This window comes from Pan troglodytes, chromosome X (assembly GCF_028858775.2).
Source record: "Pan troglodytes isolate AG18354 chromosome X, NHGRI_mPanTro3-v2.0_pri, whole genome shotgun sequence".
Lineage (NCBI taxonomy): Eukaryota > Metazoa > Chordata > Mammalia > Primates > Hominidae > Pan > Pan troglodytes.
Window position 1 is genome coordinate 101,601,020 of NC_072421.2, and position 21,339 is coordinate 101,622,358.

At 44.7% G+C, this 21,339-nt stretch overlaps 3 protein-coding genes across 4 annotated transcripts; 2 read left to right on the forward strand and 1 right to left on the reverse strand.

Moving 5' to 3' along the window:
* Positions 1 to 4,782: 4,782 nt before the first annotated feature.
* On the reverse strand, positions 4,783 to 15,697 carry SLC25A53 (solute carrier family 25 member 53). Of its 2 annotated transcripts, XM_016943220.4 has the most exons (3): positions 15,537 to 15,697; positions 14,530 to 14,695; positions 4,783 to 8,500 (listed from the first exon to the last, which is right to left on the reverse strand). In XM_016943220.4, the coding sequence occupies exon 3, from the start codon at positions 8,467 to 8,469 to the stop codon at positions 7,546 to 7,548; it is 924 nt and encodes a 307-aa protein (XP_016798709.1). In that variant the 5' UTR covers positions 8,470 to 8,500; positions 14,530 to 14,695; positions 15,537 to 15,697; the 3' UTR covers positions 4,783 to 7,545. The 2 variants fall into 2 exon arrangements, with proteins under 2 accessions (XP_016798709.1, XP_009437709.2); XM_009439434.5 differs by lacking the exon at positions 14,530 to 14,695 and having other exon boundaries at positions 5,658 to 8,500; positions 15,537 to 15,688.
* On the forward strand, positions 13,468 to 19,069 carry LOC134809303 (uncharacterized). The gene is made up of 4 exons (XM_063804235.1): positions 13,468 to 13,538; positions 13,927 to 14,083; positions 15,502 to 16,025; positions 16,415 to 19,069. Exons 1-4 carry the CDS (start codon positions 13,468 to 13,470, stop codon positions 16,611 to 16,613), a joined length of 951 nt encoding a protein of 316 aa, XP_063660305.1. The 3' UTR covers positions 16,614 to 19,069.
* ZCCHC18 (zinc finger CCHC-type containing 18) lies at positions 17,332 to 18,545 on the forward strand. Its single transcript, XM_063804049.1, is given in 3 exon segments — positions 17,332 to 17,730; positions 17,732 to 18,112; positions 18,114 to 18,545. Coding segments are annotated over 3 exon segments (1,212 nt in total).
* Positions 19,070 to 21,339: the final 2,270 nt, after the last annotated feature.

Below are 21,339 nucleotides of genomic sequence, written 5' to 3' on the forward strand. Positions count from 1 at the left end.
TAGTGGCATCTTTATAGATAATAACATAGTACATTATGTTAATATGTTATACTGAATATGTCAACATGAGGCATCAACACATATAAATTGATTTCTTAACAGATATATATTTTTTCTCTTAAAATAGAAGGACATTATATGTAAGAAACTCATAATAATCCCATTTGTGATAATCTGCTTTACTGTTAGTAATTGTTTAACAAAGTGAGCAACAAATAAAAATCCCAAAAAGGATATATTGAACACTATGAAGGATATTATGAAACTTGGAGAAACATTAAAATTCGAATTTCAACCATTATTTTTGTTTACATTAAAACTCAACAGTTGGCTGGGCGCGGTGGCCCACGCCTGCAATCTCAGCACTTTGGGAGGCTGAGGCTGGCGGATCACGAGGTCAGGAGTTCAAGACCAGCCTGGCCAACATAGTGAAACCCCATCTCTACTAAAAATACAAAAATTAGGTGGGTATGGTAGTGCCTGCCTGTAGTCCCAGCTACTCAGGAGGCTGATGCAGGAAAATCGCTTGAACCTAGGAGGTGGAGGTTGCAGTGAGCTGAGATCGCGCCACCACACTCCAGCTTGGGCAACAGAGTGAGACTTCGTCTCAAAAACAAACAAACAAAAAAACCCTCAACAGTTAAGTTTTGCTGAAATTAAAATCTCAACAGTAATTTTGTGAAAAGAAAATCTCAGCATCTATTTCCGTACATATTAATAAGAATAGTTAAGAAACTCTTGAGGAATAAGAATGAAGTGGGAAGACTTTCCCTATCAGATATCAAGACATTTATTATTATTACTGTTACAGGTAATAAGGCAATGCTGTACTGGCACAAGGTTAGATAAATAAACTGATGGAATAGAACAGACAGGTCAGAAATAGTCCCAATAATATATGAAAACTTGATATTTGACAGAGTTGGCATTGTAACTGAATGGGAGAAGGAAAGACTTTTCAACAAATGATATTAGGGTATTGGATATTCATAAGGAAAAAAATTAGACCTCTATTCTCATACGCTACACGAAAATTAATTCCAAGTATATTAAAAACCCAAATATGAAAGTCAAAACCATAAAATTGTAAATGTTATTATAGTATAAAGGAATATCTTCATGATATTGGAGTATAGAAAGATTCCTTTGAAAAGACACAAAAGCACTTACCGTAAAAAAGGATTGATAACTTCGATATCTATCTTATAATTAGAACTTATGCTTATCAAAAGAAATCACTAAAATGGAAAAATAAGTGGCAAGGTGGGGAGAGATGTATGGAACACATATAAAGGAGGAAGAACTAAAATTAAAACAAATAACTTCTACAAATTAATTTGAAAAAGTCATACAACTCAACAGGAAAATATGACAAATGTCTAGAATAAATGCTTCACAAAAGAGGAAATCCTAATGTTCAATAGGCAAGTGAAAAGATGCTCAACATTATTAGTCATCAGGAAAATCAAAGAGATGCCATTTACACCAACTAGATAGGCAAAAATTAAGAAGTCTGATAATACCAAGTGTTGGCCAGCAGGTGGAGCAATGGGAATTGTTAAACCTGGCTAGTAAGAGCGTGAATTGGTACATGCCATGAGGAAGTTAGGCATCATCCAATTAAATTGAAGGTGCTCGTATTCCATAAACCAGTAATTCCATTCTTACATAAGTGCCCTAGAGATACCTGTGTTTATACACACTACCAAGAACATTGATAGTAGCACCGTTTTGTAACAGTCAAAAATTAGGTTTCATCTCACCCCAGTTAAAATGGCCATTATCAGAAAGACAAAACAAAACAGAATCTGGCAAGGATGTGGAGAAAGGGGAACTCTCATACACTGTTATTGGGAATGTAAGATGGTACAGCCATTATGGAAAACGGTATGGGTGTCCCTCAAAAAACTAAAAATAGCACTACCATTATGATTCAGCAATCTTGCTGCTGGGTATATATCCAAAAAAAATTTTTTAACAGTATATTGAAAAGATATCTGCACTCCTATGTTTATTGCGGCACTATTTACAAGATCCAAGTTATGGAATCAACCTAAGTGTCCATCAATAAATAAATGGATAAAGAAAATGTGATATATGTACACGATTTAATAGTATTCAGCTATAAAAAAAATAATGCAATCCTGTCATTTGTGGCAACATAGATGAGCTTGGAGGATTTTTTGTGAAGTGAAATGTGAAGTGAAATAAGCCAGGCTCAGAAAGACAAATATCACATGTCCTCACTCATATGTGGGAGCTAAAAAAGTTGATCTCAAGGAGGTGGAGAGTAGAACTGTGGTTACCAGAGGCTGGGAAGGGTACTGCAGAGGAGTGAATGAAGAGAGATTGGTTAATGGGTGCAAAAATACAGTTAGAGAGAAGGAATAAGATCTCGTGTTCAATACCACAACAGAGTGACCACAGTATTCAATTTATTGTGTATTTCAAAATAGCTAGAAGAGAAGATTTGGAATGTTCCCAATGCAAAGAAATGATAAATGTTTGAGCTGATGGATATCCCAATTACCTTGATTTAATCATTACACATTGTACACATGTATCAAAATATCACATATACCCCATAAACTTATACAATTATTATACATCAATAAAACTAATGAACTGTAAAAATAAAACCTGCAAACAACCAGAATGTTCCTCAAAGTTATCATGAATAAATCATGGTATATTTATACAATGGTAAACTGTACAACAATAAAAATGGATCAACTACAGCTATCTGCAATATCAATGAGTCTCACAAGCAATGTGGAGTGAAACAAGATAGTCACAATTCCAAGTCTAAAAAGCATTTAATGTTTGAACATCTGTAAAACAAAACTGTTTAGGGATGCTTATAAGGAAGAAAACTTATAAACAAAAGCAAAGAAATTATTATTACAAAAGTCAGCATGGGGGCTACACCTAAGATGGAGGGAGGGGTGTCATCAGTGGTGGAGGGAGAAGAGTAGGTTATTAAAGGGCTCTATTTCTTGCTCTGGCTGGTTATTACATGGGTGATGGCTTTGTAAATGTTCTTTAAACTGGCAGTTCTCTTCTGAATGTATCTGTTTTCTTAATGAAATAGAAAGTAGGGTCACTAGTTGGAAATGATGAGGGAGGGAGTATTAAAAGATTTGAGGAAAGGAAGATGATATGAAAGAACCAGAGACACTGGAGAGTGAACAGACTAGAGAAATACAGTATTTTTATCTTTTCTGAAAGCTTTTTATATTGTTTCTGATTTATTATGCTTTTTCTCTCATATGCAACGTTATTTTATTAACTTTAATATACTACACTATATATAGTTATCCCAGTAAAATTATAATGCCATTTAGTGTTTAAAAATAAATTGTAAACGCAAAATTAAGTCAGAATATACCACATAATGATTTGTCATAAAATGTTATTATTTCAACTTGAGCTTTATAAAAGCTGATGTAGTTTATATTTAGAGAAAAATATATATCACGCATATATTGTGTTGTATGATGGCTTTTTATTCTTTTTTTTTGACTTTTTATACCAAGTAATTTTAGTGTTAAATTGTATATTTTATGTGTTTAAACAGATATAGATATTTATTACCTCCTTATTTTATTGGTCTCAACTCCTAAAACTCATTTTTAATATCAGAAAACATAGCTCCATTAACATCACTAAACTAAATATTAACATTGACATTTAAAATTACTTGAAAACGACTATGCCCTTAAATTTTGCTCACAACTTTTAAGTAGAAAAAGTTGACAGGTCTGTATAATTTTACAATATTGCCTAGGATTTCATATGAACCGATTTGAAAAACTCAATTATTTAAATTATAACATGCTTTAGTTGTAAATCCATGTTTATATTATAATTGCATAGCTTCAAGCTTCAACATACATAATGTATAAAGTTTTTATAAAGGCAAATATAGTAAATTTAAGCAATTATTAGCAATTTAGCTTTAAAATATACTCTGAGGGGAAAATACCCAAACTTTTTGCATTGCTCTTACACCACGGCAATCAGCACAGAATATTTCCATGTCCAGATGTGTGGAGTTTTCCCACACACTAAGTGAGCAATCAGTTCTGCAGCGAACACCAGGTGGGTGTACTCCAATTCCATTCTGACACAATCTACCTGGAGATAGCATCATATCCCACAAGCTGAGGACTAGGTTTCACAAGACTCTTCCCAGGCCCTTCAGACACCAGTTGCAAATCCAAGCCTCCAGAACTTCTGACAGATGGGCTTCAAGTTTGAGTTCACATGACCCCTTCTTTGGGTTTCATTTGCCAGAAAGGGTCACAGAACTTGGGGAAATACTTAACGTTTACCACTTTATTATAAAGGATATATCAAAGGATACAGATGAAGAGATGCATAGGGTGAGGTACTGCGGAAGGGGTTCAGAGCTTCCATGCCCTCCCTGGGTCACCACCCTCCAGGAACCTCCACATGTTCAGCTATCTGGAAGCTCTCCAAACCCAGTGCTTTGGGGTTTTTATGGAAGCTTCATTGCGTAGGCATGATTGATTAAATCATTGGCCACTGGTGATCAACTTAACCTTCCATCCCTCTCCCCTCCCTGGAGGTCGGGAATGAGGCTGTTAAGTCCCAACCCTCTAATGGTGCCTTGGTCTTCCTGGTGACCAGTTCCCATCCTGAAGCAACCAGGGGCTGCCAGCCATCAGTCAATTATTAGCATACAAAAAGATATCACTTTGGAAATTCTAAGGATTTTAGGAGTTGTATGCCAAGAAACAGGATCAAAGACCAAGTATATATTTCACAATATCACATATATTGTGTGAGTTTTCATTTTATTATATTCTGTAATAACTGTGCCATTGTCAGAGATAAAACACGGTCTCTTAAAAAATGATTTGGATCTACAAACATTGAATCTAGGAATATTGAAAACTGATGTATGCAACTCTCGGATAGTTCAGGGAAAAAATATCCTGTGTGTGTATAGACAGAGTGCACACTTAAATAATAAAGCAAATGGGGAGAAACATTAATAATAGGGGAATTAGGGTAAAGGGGACATGGGTGTTCTTTAAGCTTTATTTATGCTTGCAACATTTTTAAATGTTTGAAATTATTTTTAAATAAGAAGTTAAAATGAAGAAAGGGACATGGATGGACAGAGTGACATAAGTGGAAATCACCAGTGTACTTGGGAGATGAATGCATCTTTTTCCTTTCCTTATGCAGACTCTGTGTTCATACTTCCTTGAATCCACAAGTTGAGTACTGTCCCAACACATCCCGATCTGCAGATGTGGAAGCTCATCTTCAGCTCTCCTGGACCAGCCATTTTCTGCCAACCTTGGTGGCAAATGCTCTCTGACATCATACCTCCAACAACCATGTCTTTAATTTCTGTGGCATTCAGTGAGAAGTTCTCACTGCTAAATCTACAACCAAGTAAGACAAATAGAGGACAAATTTGGTTCAGTAAGGAGATGCAAGAGGAGGGCATTACTAAGATATCTGTAGGGGGAAACTATAACACATGTCATCTTGGAAATCCTCAAAATCCCAGAGTTGAAACAAATGGTACAGTTGTACAGTGTGATTCTGTTTGTGAAATTTCAGTTCCTGAACTGGTGCTAATAGCAAACATGCCATCAGTAATATAAACTCATCAAATGTGCCAGTTGAAAGTAATTTTTATTATTGTTATTATTATTATCAGTAGCAGCATCATTATCATTAGCACAAAACTAAATCAATTATTAAAAGAAAGCAAAAACACAGCCCAAAGGCATGTGTCTTGCTGACAGTGAGTCAATAACTTTATCGTCATGTACAAGGGACAGCACCCTGAGGATATACCATATCACAGCTTGATAATCAATTCAATAATTTGACCAACGTTATTGAGCACCTAGGCACAATGGAAGATTTTAAAATGCATACAAAAATCCCTGCTTTCAATGAGTTTTACAGTCTAGTAGGAGGTATTGAAGAATACAAGAACAAAGGGTCACATGAGATTAGTGACATAATGGAATCAGTACCCTGTATGAAGTGCTGTTAGAAAGGGGCATCACAGAGGCTGGGCGCGGTGGCTCACGCCTGTAATCCCAGCACTTTGGGAGACCGAGGTGGGTGGATCACCTGATGAGGTTGGGAGTTCGAGACCAGCCTGACCAACATGGAGAGACCCCCATCTCTACTAAAAATACAAAATTAGCCAGGCATGGTGGTGGGCGCCTGTAATTCCAGCTACTCGGGAGGCTGAGGCAGGAGAATCACTTGAATCCGGGAGGTGGAGGTTGCAGTGAGCTGAGATCACACCATTGGCACTCCAGCCTGGGCAACAAGAGCGAAACTCCGTCTCAAAAAAAAAAAAAAAAGAAAGGGGCATCACAGAGACTAATGTCACATTCAGTTGGGGAAAATCAAGAACTCCATAGAGAAGGTGACCTCTGAGCTGGGCTTCAAGGAACTGGAAGGATTTTGGTAGACTGGCACGTGAAGAAGGAGCACTGCAGGTGGAAAGAATAGTGTGGGCCAAAGTATGGCCATGGGAAAGTTCATGGAATGTCTGGGGAGAGAACAATAGTTCATTATGGCTAGTGTTTGGGGTTTATGTAAGTGGAGTGACAATATGTTGAAAGTTATATGATGACCATATTTTGAATGGCTCTGAATGACAGGCTAAGATTTCTGATCTTTATGTCATAGTAACTACATTAACCACATCAACAAAATATGCAATTTTCTGTGAAGAGATATGGTCACTTCACTTCCAGGTTTCTTAGGGAAACTCAAATGGTTTCTAGGCAATGTTATCACCTTGCTCTCAGAAATGTCCTAGCAGATAACACCAAGCAGACTATAGCAAATGTTTCTATTTTGCATGTAATTAAATCTTTTCTTTCAAAGTTTTTATTCTTTCCATCCATGGGCCACGCCTCTTCTCACTCCCATCTCCAGCCCCACTAGTTCTTGTGGCACCTGACGAGTTCATGCAAGCCTAATTTAGGATTTCCAGCCACAGCTGCTACCCTGAAAGTAGGACCCACAGCCTTGAGAAGTGAGAGGTGGTGGTAGAGGCAGTGAACAATATCATGAAAATGTAGCCATCTGAGAAGTTTTATGGAATTCCCATCCTAAGAGTCAAGCATAGTTCTTTGAAATTGGAGTTCCACTCAGTTTGGTCTGGAGGACACCTAGAGGGGTCCCAGAGCTCAAAGTGCCTAAGTAAGGTCATCTTTTTAAGTTTCTGTTTATTGCCAAGGAATTCCTTAAAGGAATGACACTTAATCTGGGTTACATGTTATTTAAAGGCCTCCTGGCTCTGAGGCTACTGAAGCTGTGGAGAGACTGGGGTGAACGTTTCTTTTTGACTAAGGAATACTTTTGGGCTTTGTCCTTGCTCAACAGGTTGGTAGTTGGGAACTTCTCCCATGCAATGAGTTTATAGATGCTAAAGGATGGCTGTATTAGGCAACCGAGCCAAAGAAGTAAGCTATATAGAACCAACCAGGGAAGATTTAGAATAACAAAGCTGCCATGCCACACTTTCTGCAGCTAGTCAGTCTTCAGCTCTTTCCTGGAGTGCGACTTCCTCTGCAGGAAGTCATGGATTGCCGTAGTGAGGCCCCATGTCACACTGGACCTTAGGATGACCAGGGAGCCTCCACGGTAGATCAGGAGCAGCTTTCGGCCCCGAGTGTTCCACACATCCTGGGCAGAGGCCCACAGGCTTGGCATGTTCTGCCATCCAATATGGGACTGCATATTAGCAACCAGCACAATCAGAGGATACAGAACTAGGCAGGTGATTGTTCCATTGACACTACCAGACACCAAGGCAGGAACCCAGTGGGGCAGGCCTTGCTCTGCCAGGCCATCCTGGATGGGGTCCTTGAAAGAAAAATATAGAGCACTCCCCAGGCTGTTCCTGGCCAGGACAGGCCAGAAACCACGATAGTAGCCCAGTGACAGCCGCCCCCAAAGCCCATAAGAATTGAATTCCTTGAGAATGCTGAAGGTGCTGGGGAAGCGAGCTTGCTTGCGACCATCCTGGAGCACATTTTGCACCCTTTCAAAGGGGCTGAGTGCCACGGCCTCCACCAGGCCAGACATGAGCCCGGCAGCCCAGCGGTGTCCCAGGGTGTGTGGCCCAACAGGAGAGAGAAAGCACAGCAGGCTATCATAAGTCCCAAACAGAAGAGTCCCTTGCAACGTCTTGGAGAGAAGAGGAGGGTAGATTCCCCGGTAGAAGTATTGAGGACCTTCATGCCAAAGCTGTCTCACAGCCTCTGACACTGCCATGGCATGGATCTGTTGCCGAAACACAACCTTATAGATAGGAAAGGTCAGAAAAGTAGACATAAAGTTGGAAACGGCCCCAAGGGCGTAGGCCTGGGAATGCCAGCTTTCCTTTCCTGGAGCCTCTGCTCGCGTCCTGTGCTGAAGCTCCTTCCCGGGAGAGTGGTTCTGCTCCCCCATGCTGAAGACAACTGGGTGCAGATGGAAGAAACTGGCAAGGGTGGAAAAAAAGAGATTAGACTGACCAATTAATTCTGTTGGCAAGCATTTTCATTGCTTAATTAGAAATGAACCCTAAGAAACTCAGGTCGACGGAAACAAGCAACTCTTTGAGCCAGTTTCTGATATATAAGCACACCCTTAAGAAATTAAGAATTAATTAACTTTAAATTAAAAGAAAGGCAATCAGTTTTTCTGGACAGAGCCACCACTACAGTATTTTGCTGACACAGTAAATATTCCAATATTCAAAGGATTACGACTGAAAAACATGAAATAGAGGAGGGGAAGACTCCAAAACTTAATGCATCAACTTTCACGACATGAAACTGTGCATTTTATAAACTACTTGAATAATACATTGCTATTCTGTTTTAAAAAATCTGGCACTATCTTGTAGAGGCAGAAAGGCATTTAACAGTTGAAGTGCAATGCTTTCTCTAAAAGTTGGTATTAAATTTGGGGAGGGGGAATCTCCCCTCGCCTTTCTCTCCATAGATTCCTGCCCAAGTTGTAGCTGTTTCATGGCAACGCCCAGCCCCCCTCCAGCAAGTGAGGAAAGGAAAGAGCAGCTGCTTCTGGAAGTTCAGTGCCTAAAGGCTCAGCACCTGGCAACTTCTAAGCCTAACCTTGAAGACCTGTAGCTATATAATAGAGCAGGGTTTCTTAACCTCAGTGCTATTGACATTTTGGGCAGGATAATTTTTTATTCTTGGCGCTTGTCCTCTGCACTCGAGAATGTTCAGAGGCTCCCTGGCTTCGGCTCACTGCGTGCCAGTAGCACCAGTAGTGACTTACACAGTGTGATGACCAAAAATATCTTGAGACCTTGCCAAATGTCCCCTGGGAGGCAAAACTGCTCCTGGCTTAGAACCACTGTACTAGATAGAATAGGCAGTGCAAGGACCCCAAACTATTGCTCCTTACCCCAGAAAGGCCAGGAAGCAGATGGCTAGTATGAGAAGCAACTTGGAAGCCAGGACATATGAAGGAATTTTGGGATCTAAAGAAAAAAAATGAATGCTCAGTGCAGATCTGAGGGAGTTTGCCAGAGAGGAAAGAGGGGGTCCCTGGCTGATGAGACAGGGTGTGCAGAAGCCAGAGCTGCCAACTCAGGGAAAGGAACAGAGATGTGTGGGTGTAGGGCAGGAGGACAGGGGAGAGGCGGAGGGGCATGATGGCCAGGACGGAGGGCTTCCATCTACAGTGACAGGGACACAAAGCTTGGCAGGAACTGCAGACTCACAAGTTTCACACAGAACCCTGGGCTATGTGATGGGGGCATGAAGGTTGGGACTCTAATTAAGCTAGCAGGCCAATGGGGAACCAGAGAGTCCAAGCTGAGGTCCCCAGGGAGGAGTAGAAGCCACACACTGCAAGAAGCCCACTGCAGCCTTCCCGAGGCTGCCAGGCCAAGAATCTGCCTTGGTGTACTACTCCTTCCAAAATCACTCCCATCAGCTCTGCTCTTCCCTAGCCCCTTCTCCCTGCTCCATCCATCTCCCCACAATCCCATTCCTATCCCCACTGCTGCATCCATATCCCCACAATCTCATTCCTATCCCCACTGCTCCATCCGTATCCCCACAATCTCATTGCTCCATCAATCTCCCCACAATCCCATTCCTATCCCCACTGCTCCATCCATATCCCCACAATCTCATTCTATACCCCCCGCTCCATCCATATCCCCACAATCTCATTCCTATCTCCCTGCCCCATCCATATCCCCACGATCTCATTCTATCCCCCCTGCTCCATCCATATCCCACAGTCTCATTCATACCACCCTGCTCCATCCACATCCCCACAATCTCATTCATAACCCCACCCTGTTCCATCTATATCCCCACATTCTCATTTCTATCCCCTTTGCTCCATCCATTTTCTCACAATCTCACTTTACCACCACGCCCCTCCCCTGGAGCCACACTCACCTCTTGGTGGAGGCAGATGGAGGCTCAGCCTCCTGTACTCTGCCCATAACCACCTCCCCCTACCCCCACATTCCATGATGGCCTTAAGCCTCAGCCTCCTTTACCCTCATAGCCAGTACACTGGGAGGACCCCTCTGCCTCTGACCCTTTAGCTGAGAACTGAGCAGGAGTAAAAACTCAAGAGGCCCACTCTTTGCATCCCTTTGGGCCACCTCTGGCCCCTGGAAGCCCCACTTCCATTTCTCCAGAGCCAAAGGGGACTCCTCCCGGATACCCAGGCTGCTAAATCTACAGGAGCCCCCAACAGTCCTCAGCTCTCCTATCAAAGATCTTCTTTCCAAAGTCTTACCTTCACCTAAATAAGGACAGGTGGTGAAGTAAATATTTATCCTTTCTTCTACCTCAGAGTGCAATAATGTTCCATTTCCTCCCTACCATTTATAAACATGTTCACTGACACCATGAGGCAGGATGATTTAGCAGAAAGAAAACTGGGCTAGGATTTGGCAGTGCAAGGACTCCCAACTATCGCACCTACCCCAGAAAGGACAGGAAGCAGGTGGGGTAGTATGAGATACCAGCATTCTAAGTGAGTTTTATTATCAACTTGATGTGTGACCTTTAGAAATTCAGTGACATCTTGGAGCCTTACCCACCTGAGCTGTAAATGGAGCAGAAAGGGCAAAATAATTTTTAGTCATCTCCATACTGTATCTGTCAGAGGGGGGTGATATTGGGGCATTCAGGTCAATAGTTGATAGAGGAATTGTACTTTTCAATCCCCAACTCCTTCTGCCATTTTTGTAAATCATTTTGGGGGAATAAAGGTGAACAATAATTGAGAAACATCTAACCTTAATATGTAATCCATTTTATAAATCCAATCCTTTCCATTTTATGGGAGGGGAGTTCGTGTTTCTCCCATGTATTTTCTGTTAAGATGCCAGGCTTTGGAAAGGGCAGACAGACCCGAGACTGAATTCTGCCTCTGCCACTTAGTTGTGTGACCTTGGACAAGACATTTCATTCAGTCTCAGGTTCTTCAGCTACAAAACAGGGGTATTAAGATCCACCTCAAAACGTTGTGGCAGAGATTAATAACATAAAATGAGACAAAGTGGTTGAGAATCCATAACATGGTGGCCTTGATAAGAAGGATCAAAAAAAGATGCTTCTGGACTTCACTATCTGTCTCCACAGAACGCATGCTCCTTCTGGATGCTCTCGGGACAGCCATAACCAGATACAGGGGCATTTGGGAACAAATCTTCTGTTCCCAAGGGAGGCAGGGAAGCCCTTACTTCCACAAATAGGAAGGTGCAACATAAGCAATCTAGGAGAGCCTGGCCCCTTCACATGAATTCAAAGTATAGACCACAGAATGGACCTAGAGTTGGCCTTAAGCAGATATCACCTGTACCCTATGACCTGCCTCCTATGTTTACAGCCTAGTAAAATGAGCCCAGAGGATTCCAGACTCTCCCAGCCAGTCTAGTCCACATGGGTAGCCTGTGTGACTGCCCCAGGATCCAGCCACAAATGAACGCATTTGTCTGTTCATTCAGGGCATCTCTCAGCCAGTCCTTTGGTCTGCTCACAAACATGTATTGATCATCCACTAAATCATTGTGGGTAAACCACCATAGAGCTAGAGTGAATAGAACTTGGTGCCTGCCCTCAAGTGCTTAGAAATCTAGTCAACTAGCTTGGGAGACAGGTCAACAGTGTGCTAAACTCTACAGAAAGACAAAATAAAGGGTACAGTAATGAAGGTGGAAGCAAAAAGACAAGAGCAATTTATTCCACCTGAGAAGGGGCATATGACTCAATCCTTAATTGAGTAGAGTAGAATAGGCTGTTGTTAGTTAGGGGAGTGAGGGCAAGCATTCTAGGCTGAGGAAGTGGCCTAAGGCACATAGGCTTAAGAGTATGAGTTGTGCATGGGGCTGGCCTACCCCACGTGGTGAGAAGGAAATAGAGCTGTGGTTGACAGAGAGAAGCCCATTTAAGATGAGGACCACATTTGTCTTCTCCGCTGCATTGTGTTGTAGGGCACAGAGATGGGCTCTGGATACAGGCAGCCCTGGGTTTGAATTTCACTCTGTCACTTCCTAGCTTTATAACCTTGGCCAAGTTTCATCATCTCGCTGATCCTCAGTATCCTTATATGTAAAATGATTGTCATGAAGGATGCATGAGACAAAGTACGGAAAGTGCTTAGCACAGCACCTGGTATATAAGTTGCTTCATAAGTTATATTAGTAGTTTCATTTTTTAAAAATGAGATAATAGGAATAAAGGCAAGATAACAATTAAATTGTTCTAAAGGCTGCAATTGGTCTAATGAACTGGGTTATCTACAGAATGCATTTTGGACTGCTTGTTTGGAAGGCAGCAAAGAAGAGTTTTCATGGGCTTTGGAGTTCGACATCCCTGGCCTGCAGTCTCAGTGCCTCCACTTACAAGTTGTGAAGCCTGACACAAGTTACTTAATGTCCCTGAAATTCAGTTTCCCTTTCTGCAAAACGGGATACAATAGCTGTCTCAACAGGGTTGCTAAGAAGCTTAAAAGAGATAACAGACAGAAAGTTCCTGGCACAAAGGAGGAAGGCAGCCAAAGGCAGCTATTATTGTTTCAACTGAAAGCCTTATCTCCAAACCTTCAAGATTTTAAGGTTTATTTGTTGAAATTAGAAAATGTGGTCTCATTAGAGCCATCAGTTGGAACACACTCATACATGTGAGGCCAGAGATAGGATGTCCTGTATCCAATTGAAGCCAGGTTGCAAATACTACCCCCATCCCTGCATGAAGAGTCCCTCGCTTTGTTCTAGTAGCCCAACCCTGGCACCTTTACACAATCCATTTCCTGTCATTATTTTTGTCAGAGCACTGAGATCTATTCTTGGTCCTATGTGATTCCATCCCTACCAAGTCCAGCTGCAAATACCTAATTTGGTGATGAAGCCAATTTAAACACTAAACAAGACTCTTCTGGGAGGTAAGGGTCAGATGTCACGGGATGGGGGAGCAGAAGCAAAAGTCTGAAGGAAACCTAAGAGCAACTGCCAGCATCACCCCTAAGTGTGTGAGGTGAGCAACTTGCCTTCTCCATACATCCACACTTTCCAGCCTCCACCACCACTACCCCACTGTTCCATCCACAGACCATGATCCTGAGATGGAAGGTGCTTATCTCCAAATTTTTATTGTTTACTCCAAGGAACTCTAGATCTTGGGGTTGTAAATAAGAGGGCGGAAAGGAGCAAGTGAAGTACCTTGGCAGACTGAAGATGAAGCCAACAGCAGCGGAAGGGCATCAGACTATTTACTTGCTTCTAAACATCAGGAGTCAAGAACAAGCCCCACAGAAGCCTCCTAGCCACACTATACATAAAGGAAGTAATACCTGCTCTCTAAGTCAGGGAAAAATGGAGCAGGTTTTCCAGCCACTGCCTTCATGGCCATTCACTTTGGACAGCCCTGAATGCCGTTTCCATGGAGTTGCTCCTTCTCTGGGGCCAGTGATGCCAAATCCAGCAAAGGAGAAGTACCCTGAAGAGCTCACAGAAGGGCAACCTAGCAACCTGTCCTTGAGCCAGGAAATGAAAGAGCTATATCAGCAACAGAGAGCTGTGGTTTGGGGGTTAGGTTAAATGGGGTTTTATTTCTCACACTTCTTCATCAAGCATGGCTTGAAGAAGGAAGACGTTATGACAGACCCATTTGAAAATCTGCAAAGCTGTGGGCTCAGAAGAATGTACGGAGTCCAGATTCTTTGCATACAATTCCAGGAAGGACCTCGGGTAGGAACCTGTGCTCTGGAGTTACATTTCATGACAGATATGCCATGGACAGATACACTGATGGCAGGCCCATTTACTTATAACCTTCAGCATCACGTGGTGGTGTTTAGAAAAGTGGTTCATGAATCTCTCTACACCTCAGAATCAACTACAGGGCTGGTTAAAACTACAAATCACACTCTTCACCCCTAGTCCTACTACATCAAAGTCCCCCAGGGGTAAGGCCCAATAATCTACATTTATAACAAGCTCTCCAAAATGATTCTGAGGCAGCTCACCTTGTACTCACACTTTGGTTAATAGCATGAGTTCTGGATTCAGAGACTCAGTTCAAATTTTGGCTTCACCTTGTATTTTCAGACAAATCATTTTACCTCTCTGAGCCTGGCCTCTTTGGGGTCACAAAGGGCTGTAGAAATAATGTTGCTTTTATAAAACAGGCAGCTTGTTGTGTAAAAAGAAAAAAAAAGAAGAAAAGAAAAAAAGATTAATAAAAAAATGAAAGAAAGAAAAGTGTCAAGAAGAGTTTCCTCTTCTGTACAATGGGCACCATAAAGGTTGCCCTCATCTTCCCTCAGCCCTCTCCCCACTACCTCCTCACCCCCTCCCTCAGCACTATTATCACATTGAGACTGCTGTTGAGATGGTTTGAGACTACCTGTGCAAAAATACTCTCCAGGCAGCGCTGCAGGGCAACGAATTAGCATCTAGAGAGCAACAGACGGTGCTAGGTTGGATGCTGTAACTTACTTGCTGCAGGATACAGGCCAAAACTAGTAACCTGTCTCTCTCTGGCTCAGTTTCTTCATCTGTGAAATGGAGATAATGGTTCTTGCTCACCAATTCTATGCAATCCCAAGTTGGTCCTCCCATCTGGCTTTGGTTTTTCTCCACTATCCCTTAATCTGACAGAATAGAGGAGTGCTGGCAAGGGGCAGCCTTTGAAGTCAGACATGGTGACTTGGGTGTGAGCTCTTAACTCTGCACTTCCTAACTGTACTGCCTGGGTGCTTCAGTCCTTTCCTGTTAAATGGGCACACTACTACCTCCTTCACACGGCTGCTGAGAAGAGGAAAGGAGATGTCCATGCAGGCGCCTCTGCACACAGAAAGCACTCAGTAAACGCTGTTTCCCCGCTTCCCCCTATACAAAGGGGAGGAACTCTCATTGTTCACTTGGTTTCTGTCCCACCTCGTGTTTAAGGTATCCGGTCTAAAAGCCCAGAGGAGAGCCGAGGTGTAAGGGGATAGGGAGAAGGGAAGAGATGGGGTAGCAGCAAACTCACGGATGAAAGGGAAAAGGGCCCAGTCCGTGCGTCCGAGCTGCACTTGACGCCGTGCCGCCTCCCGCGCCTGTCTGCCGCAGCCCCCGCCCGCCGGCCCGCCGGCCAACCGGCCCGCTCCCCCTTCTTGCTAGCAGTAGCTTCGGGGCCGGAGGCTGTGCGGCGAGGCCGCCCCCTCGCCCCGCTGATTGGCCGCGTCGCCCGGCCCGTCACGCTCTTTTGTCTCAGTCGCCAGAGACTGAAAGCAACCGCGGCTGCCCGGAGGGCCGAACTGGAGGGTGGGCGCAGCCTTGGCTGCCTTGGGAACCGTGCTGCCTCGACTCGGCTACCCCTCGCTGGGCGGTCGTGCGCACTCGCTAGGTCGGGCAGCCCCGGGTCGCTTAGCGGCCGAGGAGGCGCCAGAGATCCCGTTCCCCTGCAGAGCTATGGGGACCGGAAGGCGAAACAGAGCTGTGGACGCGGGAGCACATGCTGCCCACCAGTGGAGCACAGGTAAAGAAAGAACGCGCGATTGCCCGGCGCGGAGAGGGGTGGGGGAAGCCCCGCCAGGACTGGGCGGCGCCCGGCTTGGAGAATCAGTAACTGCGAGGCAGGGGATGGAGCACTCCCTTGGCCTGGTTGCGCTAAGGAGTTGTGGTTCATCTGGATGCTGCCGACTGGATAGGATTTAGGATTTGCCTGGATTAAGGTGGGTGGGGGTGTTGTCGTAGGTCGGGGGTGTTGTTGGGTGTCGGGGGCGGGGTGTGTTCGGGGAGGTGGCAAGGGGCGGGAGGAGACGATCGCAAGCTGTCTTGAACCCCTTTTGCATCTCCTCATCTCTTCCTGGGAAGGAATATGAGGGTGGGAGGTTATCCAACTTCTAGTCTCTTTCTCCCTGGCAGGTCATCAAAGCCGAATCCGAACTTGAATTCTGTGCGGCGGATTGCAGAGCTGGTAGGGCGAGGGTCTCCCGGAGGAAATGTAAGGGGGATGAGCGGGAGTGCAGGAGGCACTTTGGCTTGCGTTCAGAAGATGGGAGAGGGAATTTTCCGCCTGGCGACAGTGGAGGCGGTGGAGGGGAGGTATCAGGTTTTCAGATGAAGCTGCTTCCAACCCTTCCTTTCCCTCCTTCGCGGCACAGTCTTGAGGCCCTGAGGACTGGGATCTGCGACACCCAGTGGACAAAAGTCGGCCGTACCCCAGAGGCTAATTTTCTCACGGCAGGCACCTGTTGCAGAGGCTGCAAGTAAAATAAAGGCGAACGCTAGTTTCCGAGCTCATGTAAGAATCTGAGAAATAACGGGGGAAACGTTGACAAGGGGGTGTGATTGAGACCTGAGGCCATGAGGTTAATGGTTTCTTATTACCATAAATCTGTGACACACAACCATTGAGTTCCGTTTTGAGGGCCCAGTATCAGCTCCCAACACTATGTCATCTAGAATTAGAAGCAACAGTTGTCGCCCCTCCTGGAGTACAGGCAGGAGGGGATGGATGTGGCTCTGAAAAACTACCTACTAGCCCAGGGACACCTGCTAGCTCTGGAATGTTGTAATTGCCAGTCTCCTGCAGGGTATTGTTAAGGCACTGGGCAGATATAAAATGCACTGCAAGGCTATTCAGGAAGATAGAGAATGCTACTGCAGACTGCTTCCCCACAGCCCACTATCTTATTAACCTTTTTTACTTTCCTTAGAATCCCTACTGAAATATAAGGCAGGCACAGCCCAGGAACGTTGCTTTGGAGAATCCTGCAGATAAGGCTTTTCCAAAAAGCGCGAGCATCTTGTTGTATTCAGATACCCTATCGTCGTCAGTTATGGCTAGCATCACTGCGTGTGTGGGTAACAGCAGGCAGCAGAATGCACCTTTGCCGCCTTGGGCCCATTCCATGTTGAGGTCTCTGGGGAGGAGTCTCTGTCCTTTAGTGGTCAAAATGGCAGAGAGAAACATGAAGTTGTTCTCAGGAAGAGTGGTGCCAGCCCAGGGGAAAGAAACCTTTGAAAACTGGCTGATCCAAGTCAATGGGGTCCTGCCAGATTGGAGTATGTCTGAGGAGGAAAAACTCAAGCGCTTGATGAAAACACTTAGGGGCCCTGCCCGGGAGGTCATGCGTTTGCTTCAGGCGGCCAACCCCAACCTAAGTGTAGCAGATTTCTTGCGGGCAATGAAATTGGTGTTTGGGGAGTCTGAAAGCAGTGTGACTGCCCATGGTAAATTTTTTTAACACCCTGCAGGCACAAGGGGAGAAAGCCTCCCTTTATGTGATCCGTTTAGAGGTGCAGCTCCAGAATGCTATTCAGGCAGGCATCCTAGCTGAGAAAGATGCAAACCAGACTCGCTTGCAACAGCTTCTTTTAGGCGCTGAGCTGAATAGGGACCTGCGCTTCAGGCTTAAGCATCTTCTCAGGATGTATGCAAATAAGCAGGAGCGGCTTCCCAATTTCCTGGAGTTAATCAAGATGATAAGGGAGGAAGAGGATTGGGATGATGCTTTTATTAAACGGAAGCTGCCGAAAAGGTCTGAGCCAATAATGGAGAGGGCAGCCAGCCCTGTGGCATTTCAGGGCGCCCAGCCAATAGCAATCAGCAGTGCTGACTGTTAACTGCAACGTGATAGAAATAGATGATACCCTTGATGACTCTGATGAGGATGTGATCCTGGTGGTGTCTCTGTACCCTTCACTGACACCTACAGGTGCCCCTCCCTTCAGAGGAAGAGCCAGACCTCTGGATCAAGTGCTGTTTATTGATTCCCCCAACAATTCTGGGGCTCAGTCTCTTTCTACCAGTGGTGGTTCTGGGTATAAGAATGATGGTCCTGGGAATATTCGTAGAGCCAGGAAGCGAAAATACACAACCCGCTATTCATATTGTGGGGAGGAGGGCCACTCAAAAGAAACCTGTGACAATGAGAGCAACAAGGCCCAGCTTTTTGAGAATCTGATCATCACCCTGCAGGAGCTGACACATACAGAGGAGAGGTCAAAAGAGGTCCCTGGAGAACACAGTGATGCTTCTGAGCCACAGTAAGGATCTAGTCCAGCCCTAAATGAGTCCTTGACTGTATTCAGAGTCTGGTAATGGGAATAACAGGAGAGGGGGGTGGGTTTCTAACTGCATGAATTAATCCACAAAGCAGTTTTCCTTTGGGAAGGAGAAGAGGTCTTGCATACCAGCACAGTGGATGGGGAGTGGTGTGACCTCTGTCCCTGCTCTCTTCTCTGCTGGCTTAAGGGTCTATTCTCCATGTGTCTATTTCTTTGATGACTTTATACTTTTTATGAAAGGAGCATCTTTTCATTAAACCTTCAAAAATAAAGGAAGATACAAAAACTAAAGTACAAATTACCTGAAACTCAGCACCCTTTTGTAACCATTGTCAGCCCTTTGGTGAATGTCCTTCCAGATATCTCCCTGTACCTGTGTACCCAGATAGATATATGTATAGATAAGAGTGACCAAATATAAGTGCTGTTCTATACTGTGTATTTTTCACCAAATAATGTATCTCGTGGACTTCTATGTCGATGAATATATATAAATATCTAACTTCATGTCTCTGTGTGATGTTACTTTTAGAAAGATAAAGAAAAATGAAACTAAATATAGAAACTATAAGGGGGGGTCATACCATGAGGAGGGGTTTTTATCGACCTCATTTATAGGAAAGGAGAAAGGAAGCTGAAATGGACTGAATATCTCCCATACAACCCCTTAACACAACTGACCTGTCTCCTAGGTCATAGAGCCAACCCCTGCACCCATGAGTTAATAATGTTCCAATGTTTTCTTCTTGAACATATCATGAGACATCAGATGGGGAACGGGGGGGGGGGACAAAAATTGAAAATGGGTATTCCAGAGGCTCCATTCCTGTTTGTATTGGGAAGGGACAACTACTCCTGCCCCATCTCTTGACCTCAGATTAGAGGGTGATAAAATATGACATGTGACCTCTATCCCTGAGGGTCCCAAGTTTCTGGTAGGTACAGTAGTCCCTATCTTCACAAAGAGGTCAAAACTGGCAAGGAGCAGGGGGAATGATTTCATTTAAGGCAAGGAGTGGAGTGAAATGAATGCAGACCTGAGGACCTGAGGGAGTTTGCCTGGGAGGAAAGAGGGGGTCCCTGGGCTGACAAGACAGGGTGTGCAGCAGCCAGAGCTGGCACCTCAGGGAAAGGAGCACAGAGCTATGTAGGTGGAGGACAGGAGGACAGGGGAGAGGGGGAGGGGTATGATGGCCAAGCTGGTGGGCTCCCATCTACAGTGACAGGGACAGGAGGCCTGGCAGAAACTGCAGACCCACAGGTTTCACACAGAACCCTGGGCTATGTTGTAGGGGGAGTGGAGGTTGGGACTCTAATTAGGCTAGCAGGCTGATGGGGACAAAAGGGTCTAGGCTGAGGCCCCCAGGGAGGAGTAGAAGCCACACACTGCAAGGAGCCCAATGCAGCCTTCCCGGGGCTGCCAGGCCCAGAATCCACCTTGGAGTGCTTTCCTTCCAGAATCACCTCCAACTCTGCTCTTCCCTGGGCCCTTTCCCTTGCTTCACCCACATCCCCATAATCCCATTCCTATCCCCACTGCTCCATCCATATCCCCACAATCTCATTCCTATCACCCCTGCTCCATCCATATACCTACAATTACATTCCTATCCCCTCTGCTCAATCTATATCCTCACAGTCTCATTCATACCCCCCTGCTCCATCCATATCCCCACAATCCCATTCAGTTCCCCCCTGCTCCATGCACATCCCCACAATCTCATTCAGATCCTTCCTGCTCCATCTGTATCCTCAGTCTCATTCCTATCCGCCCTGCTCCATCCATATCCCCACAATCTCATTCAGATCCCCACTGCCCCATCCATATCCCCACAATCTCATTCATATCCCCCCTGCTCCATCCATATCCCCACAATCTCATTCAGATCCCCCCTGCTTCATCCATATCCCCGCAATCTCATTCCTATCCCCCTTGCTCCATCCATTTTATCACAATCTCACTTTACCACCACTCCCCTTCCCTGGAGCCACACTCACCTCTTGGTGGAGGGAGATGGAGGCTCAGCGTCATGTGCTCTGCCCATCACCATCTCCCCCTCCTCCGCATTCCATGATGGCCTTAAGCCTCAGCCTCCTTAATGCTCATGGCCAGTAGACTGGGAGGGCCCCTCTGCCTCTGACCTTTTAGCTGAGAACTGAGCAGGAGTAAAGGTCCAAGAGACCCACTTTTTGCATCCCTCTGGGGCACCTCTGGCTCCTGGCAGCCACCTCCATCTCACCACAGGCAAAGAGGACCCCACCACCCACGCAGGAGGCAGCTTCATCAAGCCCCCAAAGCCACAGGGTCCCCCAACACTACCTGGCTCTTACAGCCCCCTATTCCTCCCTACCTCTCCCAAAGTCTATCCTTGGAGGGGATTTGCCCACTCATCTCTCCAAGATTAGAATATAGTTCCACTTGCTGCTCACCTTTTCTCAAATTCACTCTATAAATGCTATTGAATGATTTACCTAGATATGCTGTCATAATTTCTTTCTGAAACCAGGTAGAGTGAAAAGAGGAATAAATGCTACACCTACCCCCATCCTCCTTTTCACTGGAGTTCAAGATCATTACTTTGAAATCCTGCTGTGTAATTCATCCCCTTTCCTTCCCCCCCCATCCTGTCCTCTGTTGTGTAAACCTGAAACTGTCTAAATTTTTACTTCACCAAAATGATGCAAAAGTGAGACTTTTTATTTCATTTTGTGTCACACTGGCTTTCCTTTATTCAAGAAGTATGTATTTTCCCTAATTGGAAGACATAGAAGACTTG